At 57.2% G+C, this 12,909-nt stretch overlaps 2 protein-coding genes across 8 annotated transcripts; one reads left to right on the plus strand and one right to left on the minus strand.

The window, feature by feature from the left end:
• Positions 1 to 1,268: 1,268 nt before the first annotated feature.
• On the minus strand, positions 1,269 to 4,475 carry MRPL55 (mitochondrial ribosomal protein L55). Of its 2 annotated transcripts, none has more exons than XM_037140499.2 (4): positions 4,369 to 4,475; positions 3,540 to 3,628; positions 1,728 to 1,929; positions 1,269 to 1,500 (listed from the first exon to the last, which is right to left on the minus strand). In XM_037140499.2, the coding sequence occupies exons 2-4, from the start codon at positions 3,563 to 3,565 to the stop codon at positions 1,351 to 1,353; spliced, it is 378 nt and encodes a 125-aa protein (XP_036996394.1). In that variant the 5' UTR covers positions 3,566 to 3,628; positions 4,369 to 4,475; the 3' UTR covers positions 1,269 to 1,350. The 2 variants fall into 2 exon arrangements, with proteins under 2 accessions (XP_036996394.1, XP_036996393.1); XM_037140498.2 differs by having other exon boundaries at positions 3,540 to 3,625; positions 4,369 to 4,474.
• A 69-nt stretch (positions 4,476 to 4,544) lies between these two features.
• GUK1 (guanylate kinase 1) lies at positions 4,545 to 12,909 on the plus strand. Of its 6 annotated transcripts, none has more exons than XM_037140494.2 (8): positions 4,547 to 4,671; positions 10,135 to 10,248; positions 10,510 to 10,551; positions 11,148 to 11,244; positions 12,024 to 12,162; positions 12,247 to 12,331; positions 12,487 to 12,572; positions 12,671 to 12,902. In XM_037140494.2, the coding sequence occupies exons 1-8, from the start codon at positions 4,611 to 4,613 to the stop codon at positions 12,704 to 12,706; spliced, it is 660 nt and encodes a 219-aa protein (XP_036996389.1). In that variant the 5' UTR covers positions 4,547 to 4,610; the 3' UTR covers positions 12,707 to 12,902. The 6 variants fall into 6 exon arrangements, with proteins under 6 accessions (XP_036996386.1, XP_036996389.1, XP_036996387.1 ...); XM_037140490.2 differs by lacking the exon at positions 4,547 to 4,671 and adding an exon at positions 5,686 to 5,782; XM_037140491.2 differs by lacking the exon at positions 12,487 to 12,572 and having other exon boundaries at positions 4,545 to 4,671; positions 12,671 to 12,909.

The raw sequence follows: 12,909 nt of genomic DNA on the forward strand, positions 1-12,909 counted from the left end.
CAGGACTATGCTTGGCCACTCTCAGGCTGCCCAGATCTCTCCAACTAGACCTTGGGCCTTTATGTCTATCTGTATGCCATCACTTCTAGGAAAAAAATCCCTTCATATCTAGTTGGGCTCCTCATACCCAAAAGTTTGACCACCTGCCTGCCTTCAGAAGCAATCACATTAGGTGGATTTAGCCAGACACCTCCTCTCCCCAGTACTCTTACTATTTCCCATGACTGACCCCACCCTGATCCTGGCACAAATCCCCTTTTCCATGCAATACTCAGCCTCTTCCACTCAGTGCACCCACCTCCACAACCCTACCTTGAGTCAGGTCTGCCTTGCTGTCTTCAACAGGTGTCATGAGTAACTTGGCCCTGAACAGTGAGTGCAGACACTGTTGCGCAGTATCCCCAGAGATGAGTGGTAAGCAGTAAACTGGGACAGCAGCTGGAGGGATGAGGGATCCAAGGATGCTGCCCAGGTGGGAATGTCCCTGAATAGGCCAGAAGGCCAGCAGGCCCTGGAAGGCAGTTGTCAAAGTAGCTGCACATGGCCAGACACATGCTCAGCAGACCAAAGAGGAGGAGTCCAAGGTTGGTGTTCAGCCCGGCATCCCTCCTGGCCATCAGAGGTAGCGTCATATCCCACAAGCTTCTGCCTCCCTAGTGGTGCCTGGAACATCCTTCATACAACCTGTGTGTATGGCAATGTTCTACCATAGGCTCTCATAGTTTATGAGGAAGAACCTGAGAGTTAGGGTCCCGGGATCAATCCACAGCCCAGGACAAGATGCAGCCCCAGGCTTGGGCCAGGTCAGCTGCTTGTGTAAAGGTTGGTGATTGCTCCCTCAGGTCTTGCAGAATGCCCATCCTGTCCATGTGAAATCTACCCCTTGGCCAGAAGGTGGCAGCCCATTGTAGCGTGTAGCTAAGATCTGAGGAGTTAGCAATGGGGCTGCTCCCCTTGTTCCATGTCAGGAAGCACCTTCTCACTGCCTACCGGCAGGGCTGGGGGACCCCTGGAGAGGGGCAGAGCAGGCCAGGTTCAGGCTAGGTGCCAGCATCCTTGGATCCCACCTACTCCCCATGCTTTATGCTGGCAGTGAGGGGTTCGGCCCAGATTGGCTGTGCAGCAGCAGGCACCTCCTGCAGTGACAGTTCAAGTGCCCTCTGAGCTTCCTCCTAAAACCACAGCTTGACCCAACTATAAGCCTTCCAGTGGGCTCAGTCTCAGAGAGAGCCCTCCGGCACATGTTTGATAAAGAAAGACAAGGTGGATTTACAATCCTGATGCTTAATTTAAAGATGAATGCCCCTCCCTCTCTACAGCCTCCTGAGCCAGGACAGCTTGTGGGCATGGTCACTTTTTGGTCCAAAACTGCTTGTACCGCTCCAAGTCAAAGTCATCAAGGAGCTCTGGCTCCTTCTCCTTCCCTCGGAGCTGGGCCTCACGTTTTCGGAACCGTGCCCGCCTCTCCTCTGGGGACAGGGCATCCAGGTCCATGGGCATCTGTGGAGGGAGGGTGTGCACTTGGTCAGCGAAAGAGACAAGGATGTCCTCCCAACCTCCACCTCTCTCCCTCTTTATAGAAATTTCTTCTTGTTTACCCGGGATGTTTTGTTTGTTTTCACACAACCCACTGCTGCTGTCTTATCTTGGGTAGGTAGCATTCCATGCCTTGCTCACCCTCCCCTCCCTGCCTAGCCCAGACCCGCACTCCAGGGAGGGCAGCTTACCACCAGCATTCGTCTGGGCTCCCGGTAGCGGATGTGGATGGTGGAGCCATCCTGCTTGACCAAGAGCACAGGGTAGAAGCGTGCATAGGCCTGTCTGTGCACACGAGTGAGTGAAGCTCTGCTGCTATCAGCCTGATGGAAGGACACGTGCAGGCAGCGGCCCACAGGGGCAGCCCCCATCACCACCTGCTGCCGCAGCAATCTGCAGATACACATGCTAGTCAGTGGCAGGTGCGGAGACCAGAGTGCCTGCCAAGACCAGGTCAACCAGCTCCAGTGGGTGCCCACAGCAACCCCCTAGGTCTGGGATGTGGTCAGAGCAGCTCGTACACCGCATATGGGAAGAGGCCGAGGGGGGTGAGAATACAAGCCTTTCAGACTGCTATGGACAGATGGCTTAGGATAGCACTCTCTAGGAGTCTGGAGTCCTGAACATAAGCCCTAGAGCAGGAAGTAGCCTCTTAACAGGAACACAGACCTAATGTTGTGCACTGAATGTTTATGTTCCCAAATTCACATGTTGAAGCACTAACCCCCAATAAAATGGCATTAAGAGCAGGGCCTTTGGGAGGTGAACAGGGTTACATGAGATCAGGGAGGTGGGGCCCCTGCATTGGGAATGGTCCCTTATAAGACACAGGAACTTGTTCTCTCTTTGCCCTGTGAGGATGTGGAGAAGGTGGCCATCTATGAACCAGGAAGAGGAACAGCTCCAGGATTGCAGGGAACAAAGTATGCAAAGTCTGTGGCATTCTGTTGGAGCAACCTGAGCACACATGACCTGTGGAGCCCACTCGGTTCCACACATGGCAGACACTTGAGACCTCCTACACAGGGAAGAGCATGTGCTCCAAGGTGACAGGGTACTGCCAGTCCCTGCTCTGCCTCACCCCTGTCTCTCACCCAATTGGGGCCTTGCCTTGTGACCCCCAAATTCCCTCCAGCCTGGCTCTTAAGCAACTTTGGATTCAGACCCACCCCATGCACTTTGCAGCTGACACCCAGGGCTGTGGGCCCATCTCCTCTGCTAGGCTCTGATGGCCTGGTCACAAGAACCACAGCTTATTTACTGTTAGGTCCCAGACCCCCAGCTGAGCCAGTCCCTGCCTTCAGAAGTGAAGGACAAAAGAAAGGAGATGGTGAGCAGCTCCAGCACCAGAGAAGCCTGCAGTCAGCGTTAGGAGCCCAGGGCACAGCCACTTGTGAGAACCTGACATCAGTGGGTTGAGGAAACTTCTAGATGGGAATGAAGTCAACCCTTGAAAAGAACCTGGGTACTCTCCCACTGGGAACAGCATCAGTTCCCACATGAACCTCTCCCAGGATGAGGGCCCTCCAGGGAACGATGCAGTCAGAGTCCCTTTCCCATGTTCATACCAACTCAGACTTCAAGTGCCACCTCTGTCTCCCCACATTCCACAGGAACAAGACACCTGCCCTTGTTTCCTCCTCTGGCAACACTAACCACACTGTGCTTCCCATTTGGGGGAGGCAGTGGGGCAAAAGGAACAGTCAAATAGAGGCAGTTCCAGTGGGAACAGCAGGAATGCTATGGCACTCTCCAGGGCTAGGCTGCAGGCTCTGATTATGGGAACGACTCCCATCACTGCTTGTTTGGTGCTAATAAGTCAATGTTGCTCCTATTCCCCCTCAATACCCTGCCAAAGCCTCTGTATGCATGTACTTGTATGTATTATCCAGATAAACCCACTGGCTGGGGAGGCATCCCTAAGAGCACAGCCTGAGGCTCCAGAGTTGACCTTCCTTTGGGTAGCCCTGTGACCTCCAAGGGGCCTAGAAGCTTGTGCTTACCCAAGCATGCTGCCTGCAACTGCCATTCCTCCTGAGTGACACTGGCATGTGCAGGCCGAGGGTCAGTTACTGGCCCCGTGTGTCACCTGCTGAGCAAGAAAAGTCATCTTAACAGGTAGGTTTTTCCACATAACTGGTCTTTGCCAGGCCTAGCCAGGAAGAAAGCCACAGAACCAGTCACGTCTCCAAGCAGGCATGTTATTCCTAGGTTAATAGCAGTCTCAGTAAGTTATCAAGCTCTCGGCCCAGACCTGGCATCAGAACCACCTGCCGAAGGTCTGTGGACAGCAGATGCCAGGCCCTACTCCCAAATATCCTGACTCCGACAGTATGGGCAGGATCTAGGCCCGTTTGGGTGAGTTACAGGAAGCTGCTCTGAGCGCAGAGAGCAACATGAACGGAGGCTGCTTCACACCATGCTGGCCACGATCATTTAGTTCTCACAGAGTCCAACGAGGTAAGGGTCCCTGTGGCACGTGGAGGCAGCTGAAGCCCAGGGTCAGTCGTAGTATGCCCGGACTCGCAGGGAAGCGTCTGTAACCGTTCTGCGACAAACCGTAAGTTTCAAAGCCAAATGCCTAAGTGTATTCGGTATTCCAACCCCCCAAAAACAAAAACTAGCCCTCCGGGTAGATAGAGGCGGATTCGCCTCGCTGTCCCCTACCTGTCAGGGCAGGGCATCTGCAGGGCTCCCTCCGCCTTAGGAGGCCACTAGGCCGCAGAGGGAAATGCTGTGAGGTTCCGAGCGGATGCCCGCGGAGCCAGAACCCTCCCTCCCTTGGGGAAGCATGCCCGGCCCACACAACACGGCTCGACCTGCCACACTCACTGAGGTCGGGAAAGCCACGATCCAGGCCGCCTGGGAGCGGCGGTGCAGTGCACCGTCCTAGTGCAGCCGAACACTGGCTGCCAGGCCGAAGGTCCTTTAAGCGCGCTCTGTCGCGCGGTGCTTACGCATAGCCGTCAGGGGCGGTGCCGGACCGGGAAGATGCTTACGTCAGCCCTTCGGGCGGAAGTGGGCTGGCGCGGCGCTGTGGCCTAACTCTCCGAGAGCGGCGGCTGTGGCCTCATATGTTGCGGCGCCCACTGGCGGGGCTGGCGGCGGCCACTCTGGGCCGCGCCCCTTCGGACGGTGAGTGTCATCTCGGCGCGCAGGCTCCTGAGGGCCTTCCTGGGCGCCGCCGCGGCCCTGCGTATCCGAGGCCTTCGCGTTCAGCTCTCCCCGTGCTCCCGGGATGCTGCTCTTGCGGAGTCTTCATGGGCCCGACCCCGCAGTCTTTAGGGGTTTCCAGGGCTGACTGTCTCAAGAGGCCCAGCGAGCAGAGCAGGGGGTTACGAAGACTGGTTAGTGCGGCTCTTCATGGAGGTGCATTGACTCCACTTACAGGGTCGCCCTCGTTCTGAGGTTTTGTCCCCTCTGTTCGTGTCTTGGCTTTCGGTGGCTGTTTTTGTTACTCGGGCACATTAAAAGTCGGTTCTCTGTGCTAGTTCTCAAAACGTAGGTGGGAATTCTGGCACGGAAAGCGCCAGCTTGTAAAACCCCTGCAGCCTGAGGACTCGCACTGGAGGCGGAGGGGAAGCAGCCTGACCCCCCTCCCCGAGGTGGGCCGCGCCACAGAGGTGAAATCCCTGAGTGCCGAAGGCAGCGATGGCCTCCCTACCCGGATTCCCCACAGCCCGTGCCCGCTTGTGGGCCCAGGAGGACCGGACTGCCGCTGCCGGGCCTTGAAGCAGATGCTTGGGACAAGCTCTCCTGACTTGGGGGTGTGATGATTTGCGGTTCAGCTTCCCTCGGGCCCAGAGCCCTCAAGTCTAGGTTAATGGGTCCGCCTCTCTCCTATTCTTTTGGGAACAGAGAGGGAACGAGCCTAGTCCATCCAGGGGCTGGTTTGGGTAGGAGCAGCGAGGCGTGGAACCCCACCTGGCACTGTTGTCTTTCACTGGGTAAGAGAGGCACTGTAAGCAGTTGTGCCAGCCAGCCAGTGTGGGGTGGGGCCCGCGGGGACAAGAAGAGGGGAACCAAGACTTGCCTTTTCTGATCAGCCTCTTGTGATTTTCCTAGACAGCAAGCCTGACCAGATGTGGGCTTTTCTGGGGTTTTCTGTCACTCTTAGACCTTCCAGACCCTGACTTGCTGTGACCGATGCAGGAAAACCTTCCTCTTCCCACCCCCCCCCCCCAGGAGGGATCAGGGACAGGTGGGGTTTCCTGTGTTGCCCCTGAGGAGCTTAATTTCCTGCCAGGTGAGTCCCCACTCTATTCCTGCTCAGAGAATGCCACAGGACTGCCTGCGAAACCCAGTTCACTTATATCCCGGTTGGGGCCCCGCCTGTGACATGTACAGTGTGTGTAGGTTTTGTTTAGATACTGGGTTTAGACCTGGACCTTGATCTTTGGCTGGGATGGGTGATATCAGTAATTTCCTTGAGTAGAAGATTCTGGGAGTTATAATGGTATGCTCGCTACTTTTCTATTCTGCCACACCAAAATTGGGTGGGGTTTTTTTGTTGTTGTTTTTTTCCTCCTAAACTGTAAAGTTCTGTCTTTTGTGGCATATTCTGTGTAGCTGGAAAAAACAAACGCATTGAGTTGATCTGAGGAGGAGCAGAAATGAAGGGGGTATGTGGTGATGTGGTTGGGGATGGAAAGAGGTGGCTCCAAAGTACCTGGAAGGTGGGTGAGTAAGTGAGGCAGTGGGAGCACTGGAATGGAGGCAGGCACTTCTGTAGTCAGCTCCAAGTCCCTGCTGACCCTTTGTGGGCTGAGCCTCAGTCTCCCTAGCTCCCTGCTGACTCTGCATGTGCTGAGCCTTAGTCTTCCTGGTTTTGTCTCCCCTGGTTCCTGTTGACTTTGCATTTGTGGGTCCTGGTTTCCTCTCTGTGAGAGTGAGGCTAATTCTCTGTAGGGCCTGTGCCCCTTTTGCTTCATAGCTCACTTGCCAGGGACCCTTCCCCTCTTGTGCTTCCTGTGCCCTCTGCCCTCTGCCCTCTGCCCATGGTGCAGAATTAGGATTTGGTATAGGCCTGAATCCAGGCCTTCTCCTGTATGGAAAAAGATCCAGACACACCATGCAGCACCGAGATTGGCCTGGGGTCCTGCGCAGTGTGGCTCTTGCCCATGCTTTTGAGGGGCTAGCCTGCTCTCATGGAAGGAATAGTCCTTGCCCCATTGTAAGGAGAAGTAAGAAGGAAATGACTGGCTGCTTTGTGGCTGTCCCAGTTCAAGCCAGTTTCCCAAAGGCTAAGTGGGTTTTTCAAGACTTCTTGGCCAGGATGTGTCACTAAGTTCTGCCCCACAGGGTCTGTTTGGGAGGGGTGGGACATCACCTGCTGTCCTGAGCTTAATTTCCCATCTTGTGGCTTACAAGATGGCTGGCAGGACTTGAGTTTTCCTCTCCATGTTCTCAGATCTTAGAAGTCACACCTTATCTTGGGTGTCTTGTGGAGGAGTGGGAGGGAGATGGGATGGTGCAGGATGAAAGTTTTGCAGAGCATCCTTCTCATGCTCTGCAAAAAGGCTGCCTGGCTGCATTGGGTGCTATTTGGGCAGGGTTCCAGCGGAGAGCATTCTGGAATGCATGAGCTTGCATCCCAAGTTTTTATTGCAGTACTGTGAGCTTTCCCATTTCTCCCCGGGCTGCTAAGGTTCAGGATTGTGAGATAGTCAAGGAGTGGAGAACACAGAATGCCCTCAGTTGGTCCTGCAGGCACTAGGGCCAAAGTCAGTCTCCGAGTACTTGATTGTTGAGGCCTCGAGGCCAAAGTGCCATCCCACTCCAGGTGTGCTGTGAAAGGTGGCTTCAGTGAGTGCTCTGTTGTGTGGTGACTGGACAGAGCCCTGTCTCCCACAACTCCCTAGGCACTTCTGTAGGGCCAGTCCATTCCTATGTGGCCCTTGTGCTCTGGGAGCCAGCCTCCAGGCAGGACTCAGCTCTGTGGGCAGCACAGGGTAAGACTTGGCACACATACCCTTAAGCCAGGCTGAGCAGGCTGGACCTCTCTGTCATGCGTGTGCAGAGTGGGGCAGGTGATGGTTGCACTTGGGGGCCTGGAGCTTGAGTTTGATGTTGGGGGAGGCTCATCATGAGGACACCCTGTGTGGAGGGGCTGGGGGGCAATGATTCATAGTCTGGCAGGGAGTGAGCTTTACAGCTGCTAGCTAATCCTGTGCAGGTGCACCCCCTGTTCACCACTGGCCCGGTGCAGGCAGGTAGTGGGCCTGGGGGGGGAAGCTCCCCCTGGGCTGGGGATGTGGCTTGGTGGGACAGGCTCCCCTGCCCCAATCCCAGCACAGTGTGGAGGGCCCAGGATAGAAACCAGCATTTGGATGTAAGGTGACAAGCAGGATCTGTGCCACATGCCCTGTGAGGGTGTCAGCTCTTGGACTTGGTGTGTGGTGTTTGGTCCTGACTAAAGACTAATCTCTACAGGGTGACCTACTCCAGGTGTCAGAGCTCAGGGCCAGGAGGTGTGGCCTGATGGGAAGGCATGTTGGAGAAGGAGCACTGGGTCCTGCTGGGCAGGTTACAGTTGGAGGTTGGGGATGCCCACTTATGGCAGGTGCATGACAGACAGCAGAACATCCCTGAGGGGCTTCTGTGCAAGCAGGCAGATGAGCCACTCTCGCTTCTCAGCACCTCCAGCACCTTGGAGCGCACCTCCTAATATCCCTGGCAAGCCAGTAGCAGAGCCTTTGGGTCCTCCCCTCCCTGGAGGTGGATACCCCAAGATGGGTGCTGGGCCTGAGTACCCTCTGGGTTGAGGGTTTGCCACCATGATCAAGGATTGGGCAGGCCTTCTGGGCCATCGGTGTGGCCATCATACTTTGTGTCTTCTTAGGGCTGCTCCTGCTGTGGAAGAACTCACGTGCCTGTGGTTCCTAACACTCCATCAGGTCCAGGAGAAAGAGGCCAGTGCGTGGCCACAGCTGCCCAGCCGGAGAGGCAGAGACTCAGTACTGACCAGAGGCTAGGCAGTGGCGGGACTGGACCCTAGCCTCCTCAGCCTCTCTTGGGACCTGGTGGCCCCCAGCCTCTCCTCTGCCCTGATGGGTCCCTCCCTCTGCTGCCTTTCCCGGTCACTTAGTGCCTAGGAAATGAGGACACACCCAGAGGAGTAGGCTGGACTGCCTCTGCGACATTCTTTCTGCAGAGGATGGGGCTTTGTGAAGGGTGCCAATGAGGGAGAGGCAGGACCTCTTGTGTCCAGGCGTCTGGGGAGGGATGGAGTTGCGCTCTGCTAGTGGGCAGTTGCCTTGGGCTTTCAGCCATGTGTATGTGTGTGCATGTGTATATAGAATGTGGGTGTATATGTGGCACATGTATTTGGGTGGGAAAGCTGGGATGCCAGAGAGGAGTTGAGAGTCCACTGGGATGACCTCTACATAGAAACAAGGCATTTTTGTATGGAAACTCACGGAAGTCCCAGGAGCTAAGAGCTGGTCACTCAGAGATGACATTTGAGTGTTGATGGGTTCCTGTGGGTCCCTCCTCCTTTGTGTTTCCCAGCTTCTTCTATAGGGAGCACGTGGGTGGTGTGATAGGCCCAGAATAGCAGTGCTTTAGTGAGATTACCCAGTTAGCCTACATTGGGGATTAGGAAAGCAGTGTCCGCTAGGGGCCCTGTTGGAGATAGGCAGCAGGGCGTCCCTGAACCAAGCAGCCTGTCCCTCCTGGTCCTCATTGCCAGTGTGCTGGCCACTGAACTGCACCTTGAGGGCCTCCACACCTTACCAAGGGGTCCCCAGATGGCGGACAGAGCCAGGCTTGCATAGGGAGCTGCTCGAACTCCCCCCACCCATCGGGGGTTTCCCTCGGAGGCCTGCACCTGGACCTGACCTTCCTGCCATCAGGAAGGTGGCTGGGCACACAGGCTGCTTCTGAGGGGCCAGGGACAGCCCTCTCTTCCCCAAGGCCCCACGTGGGCAGGACCGACTGCCCTGGGAGGAGCTTAGTGCTTAGAGGCCTGAGCAGGCTGGGATTACGGCTGCCTCCCAGCTCATCCTGAATAGCCCCAGCTGACTAAGGCGGCTGAACCCCACCCAGGAGGTAGGTCCTGTCCTGGGGAGGGGACTGGGGGTGTCAGGCAGGCACAGAGCTGGCTGGATTGATGACTCCCCAAACCCTCCTCCCTCACCTGTTCTCACCTATGACAGATGTCTGAGCCCTGTGCCTTGGACTGGGAGGCTGCCCTCTCACTGGCTTTCCAGCATGTATAGGGTTATGGTCCGGAAGCTGTGGTCCTTCTCTCAGTCCCTCACTTCCTAATGGAAGTTCCCATAGCAGGGATCGGGTTCCACTGACCTTGACTTCGCCCACCTCTGGGGCACGGTGCCAGGAGATGCAGGGTTGGGGAACCAGATGTGCCCCTCCCAGGAGCAGAAGCCCAGCCACCATGGGTGGGGTTGGAGTGCACAGCTGGGAAGGTCATGTGTGTGGTGCCGGGGAGTCCACTTCTTGGGGAGGTGCAGCTGAGCTTTGGTATGGCCCTCAGCTCTGTTCAATTCCTGGTGAGAGTTTGGGGGGGGGTGCAACTGTAGCCACCCCACCTACAGGGGTCCCACAGGCCTGCTGATCTCTGCTCCCACTCGCCCATAGGGATGTCAGGACCGAGGCCCGTTGTCCTGAGTGGACCTTCTGGAGCTGGGAAGAGCACCCTGCTCAAGAGACTTCTGCAAGAGCATGGCAGCGTCTTCGGGTTCAGCGTGTCCCGTGAGGTCCTAGGGATCTGGGGGGCCCTGGTGACGCCCCTGGAGCCCAACACCCCTACATACATAAGGGACATGCCCATGCTGCTAACCCCCCCAGGAACCCTCCCTCACACATGGGACATGTGCATACTGCTGACCCCCCTACCCCACCACAGGCTGAGCTGGGTTCTTCGGGAAGGCCCTGGGGATGGGATGTGTGGGCTCTGGATGGCCCAGACGGGTCCCAGTGGGCTCTAGGTGGATCACAGGTGCTTGTTCCTAGATACCACGAGGAACCCGAGGCCTGGAGAAGAGAATGGCAAAGGTGAGCTGGCCCCGCACTTGCCCTCCAGTGCAAGTCTGGAGCCACCCCACACCCCCCAACTGTCAGGGTGAGGCGTGAGGTCTCAGTCTCCCCGTCGGATGGTGACTGTCCTCCAGGGTGGGTGGGTAAGCAGGCCTCGTTAGGTAATGGGCATCAGATCTCATGCAGACACCACATATCCACGTGAGAGGCTGGCGGGGGACAGGCAGCTGTGGGGCTCTGCTCCTAGCATGTGCGCTGCACTGTGTGGCCATGCAGCTGGGGGCAGAGCCGTGCACATGACTTAGGGCTCTCTGATATCACAAGCATCTTTTGTAACCTTAGGGTGTTTGTAGTATCCTGAGGCAGAGCATCAAGGTCCCCCCCCCCAGCTGCCGCACTGAAGCCAGCAGTCTCCAGGCCCCCTTCAGTGAGGACAGTGTGAGAAGTAGTATCTGTCCCCTCCTCAGACATCTCCCTGCCCAGGGCTGGAACAGTTCTGTGGATTGACAGAGAGGCAGACAGGCCCAGGACAGAAGCTGGTTGTGCCCTTGTGGGATTGTCTGGGCCCTCATGGCCTGGCTGCAGACAGCTTCAACAGCTTCTGCCCTTTACAGATTACTACTTTGTGTCCAGGGAGGTGATGCAGCGGGACATTGCCGCCGGGGACTTCATTGAGCATGCTGAGTTTTCGGGGAACCTTTATGGGACTAGGTGTGCCACACTCCCTTCCTCTAAACCCCCAGGGGCCTAGACTGGGCAGCTCACGCAAGGGCTTCTCTCTACTGGCTGTCAGGGTGAGGGACCCAGCCCTTTCCGGGGCCAAGAGTCTGGGTTTTCCAGGCTGCTTCCTCCTGGCCCCATCTGAGCTCACCTGAACAGGTCGCTATGGGCATTGGGGGCCACATGCTGGGCCAGTGTGCAGTGAAGACTCAGAGGGCCTGGGTCTCAGAGGTCTGCAGGCTGTACTTTTCTACCCCTTCCCTTCAACTAATAGAGCAGCCTAGAAGGGTCCCAGGCCAGCAAAAGGTGCCCATCCCCACCCCTCACACACCCAGAGCAGTGTCATTACACAGGTGAACCCAGGCTTGCTCTGTGCAGCCTGTACCTGAGCCACCATGGGACCCTCATACTCTACCCCAGGTGCAGCTACCAAGGGCAGTGAGCCCTGGAAGGGGGTGCTGGGCCTGCTCTTACCCTTAGATGGTGGGTACCCAGGAGCCCTGAGCCCAGTGGTGACAGCCAGGACCGTGTCCTGCCCCTCCCCCCTACTGCCCCCAGCCTAGCAGAGGGCCCGGCATGCAAGGGTTACTGAGGCAGTGCTTCCAGAAAGGGGTAACAGATGATGCAGAGTGGGTCCCTACAGGCTCCCACCCAGGCTCAGAGTGGGGACCTGGGGAGGCAGGACCTCAGCAGATGGCAGTGGAGCGGGTGGGAGTGCTAGGGCCCAGGGAGCCCTAGCTGAGTGCTGCCCTCCCTCCCCGCCTCCTTAGCAAAGCTGCTGTGCGAGTGGTACAGGCCATGAACCGAATCTGTGTGCTGGATGTGGACCTCCAGGGTGTTCGGAACATAAAGAAGACGGACCTGAAGCCCATCTACATCTTTGTGCAGCCACCCTCACTGGAAGTCCTGGTGGGGGCGGGGATCCAGGCAGGGGAGGGGTGGAGGAGGCGCCAGGGCTGCCCTGCAGGCTCTGATCCTCTTTGGGCACCTTAGGAGCAGAGGTTGCGGCAACGGAACACGGAGACAGAAGAGAGCCTGGCCAAGCGGCTGGCTGCTGCCCGGGCAGACATGGAAAGCAGTGAGTGTGGGTTTGGCCAGGTCCCTGACCCTCCCCCATAGCAGCTGACTCACCTGCCAGAGGTGGGAGGGCAGAGGCAGGACCTATCACCTACAGCTCCCCAACCCTCACTGAGCTTCCACTGGCCTTGTGGGGCTCTCCTGTCCCCACCCCAGGCAAGGAGCCCGGCCTGTTTGACCTGATCATTGTCAACGACAGCCTGGACAAGGCCTACTGGGCCCTGAAGGAAGCACTCTCAGAGGTGGGCTCTGACAGGGGGCAGGGCTGCATCACTGTGCAGGAAAGGGCATGGGACGGGGGATGGGGTTCAGGGCAAACCCATCTTCCTCTCTCCTGCAGGAAATCAAGAAGGCCCAAGGGACTGGCTGCTCTTGAGGATGACAACAGCTATGTCCTCCCTGGACAGGACCCTGCACGCACTCTGGTGGCCAGGGTGTCCCTGGCAAGATGACTCAGCCTGCCTCTCTCGCCTTGCTCCCCATGCCTGTTTCTGGATACCCCTGATCAGTCCCACTCTCCTGGGAGTTGGGCTGGTGTCCTAATAAAGAGCTGCTAGTGAGGGTGGCCTTGAGCCCGTG

The sequence above is a fragment of the Artibeus jamaicensis genome, unplaced genomic scaffold (genome assembly GCF_021234435.1).
Source record: "Artibeus jamaicensis isolate MK-2021 breed Jamaican fruit bat unplaced genomic scaffold, CSHL_Jam_final scaffold_3272, whole genome shotgun sequence".
In the NCBI taxonomy this organism is placed as follows: domain Eukaryota; kingdom Metazoa; phylum Chordata; class Mammalia; order Chiroptera; family Phyllostomidae; genus Artibeus; species Artibeus jamaicensis.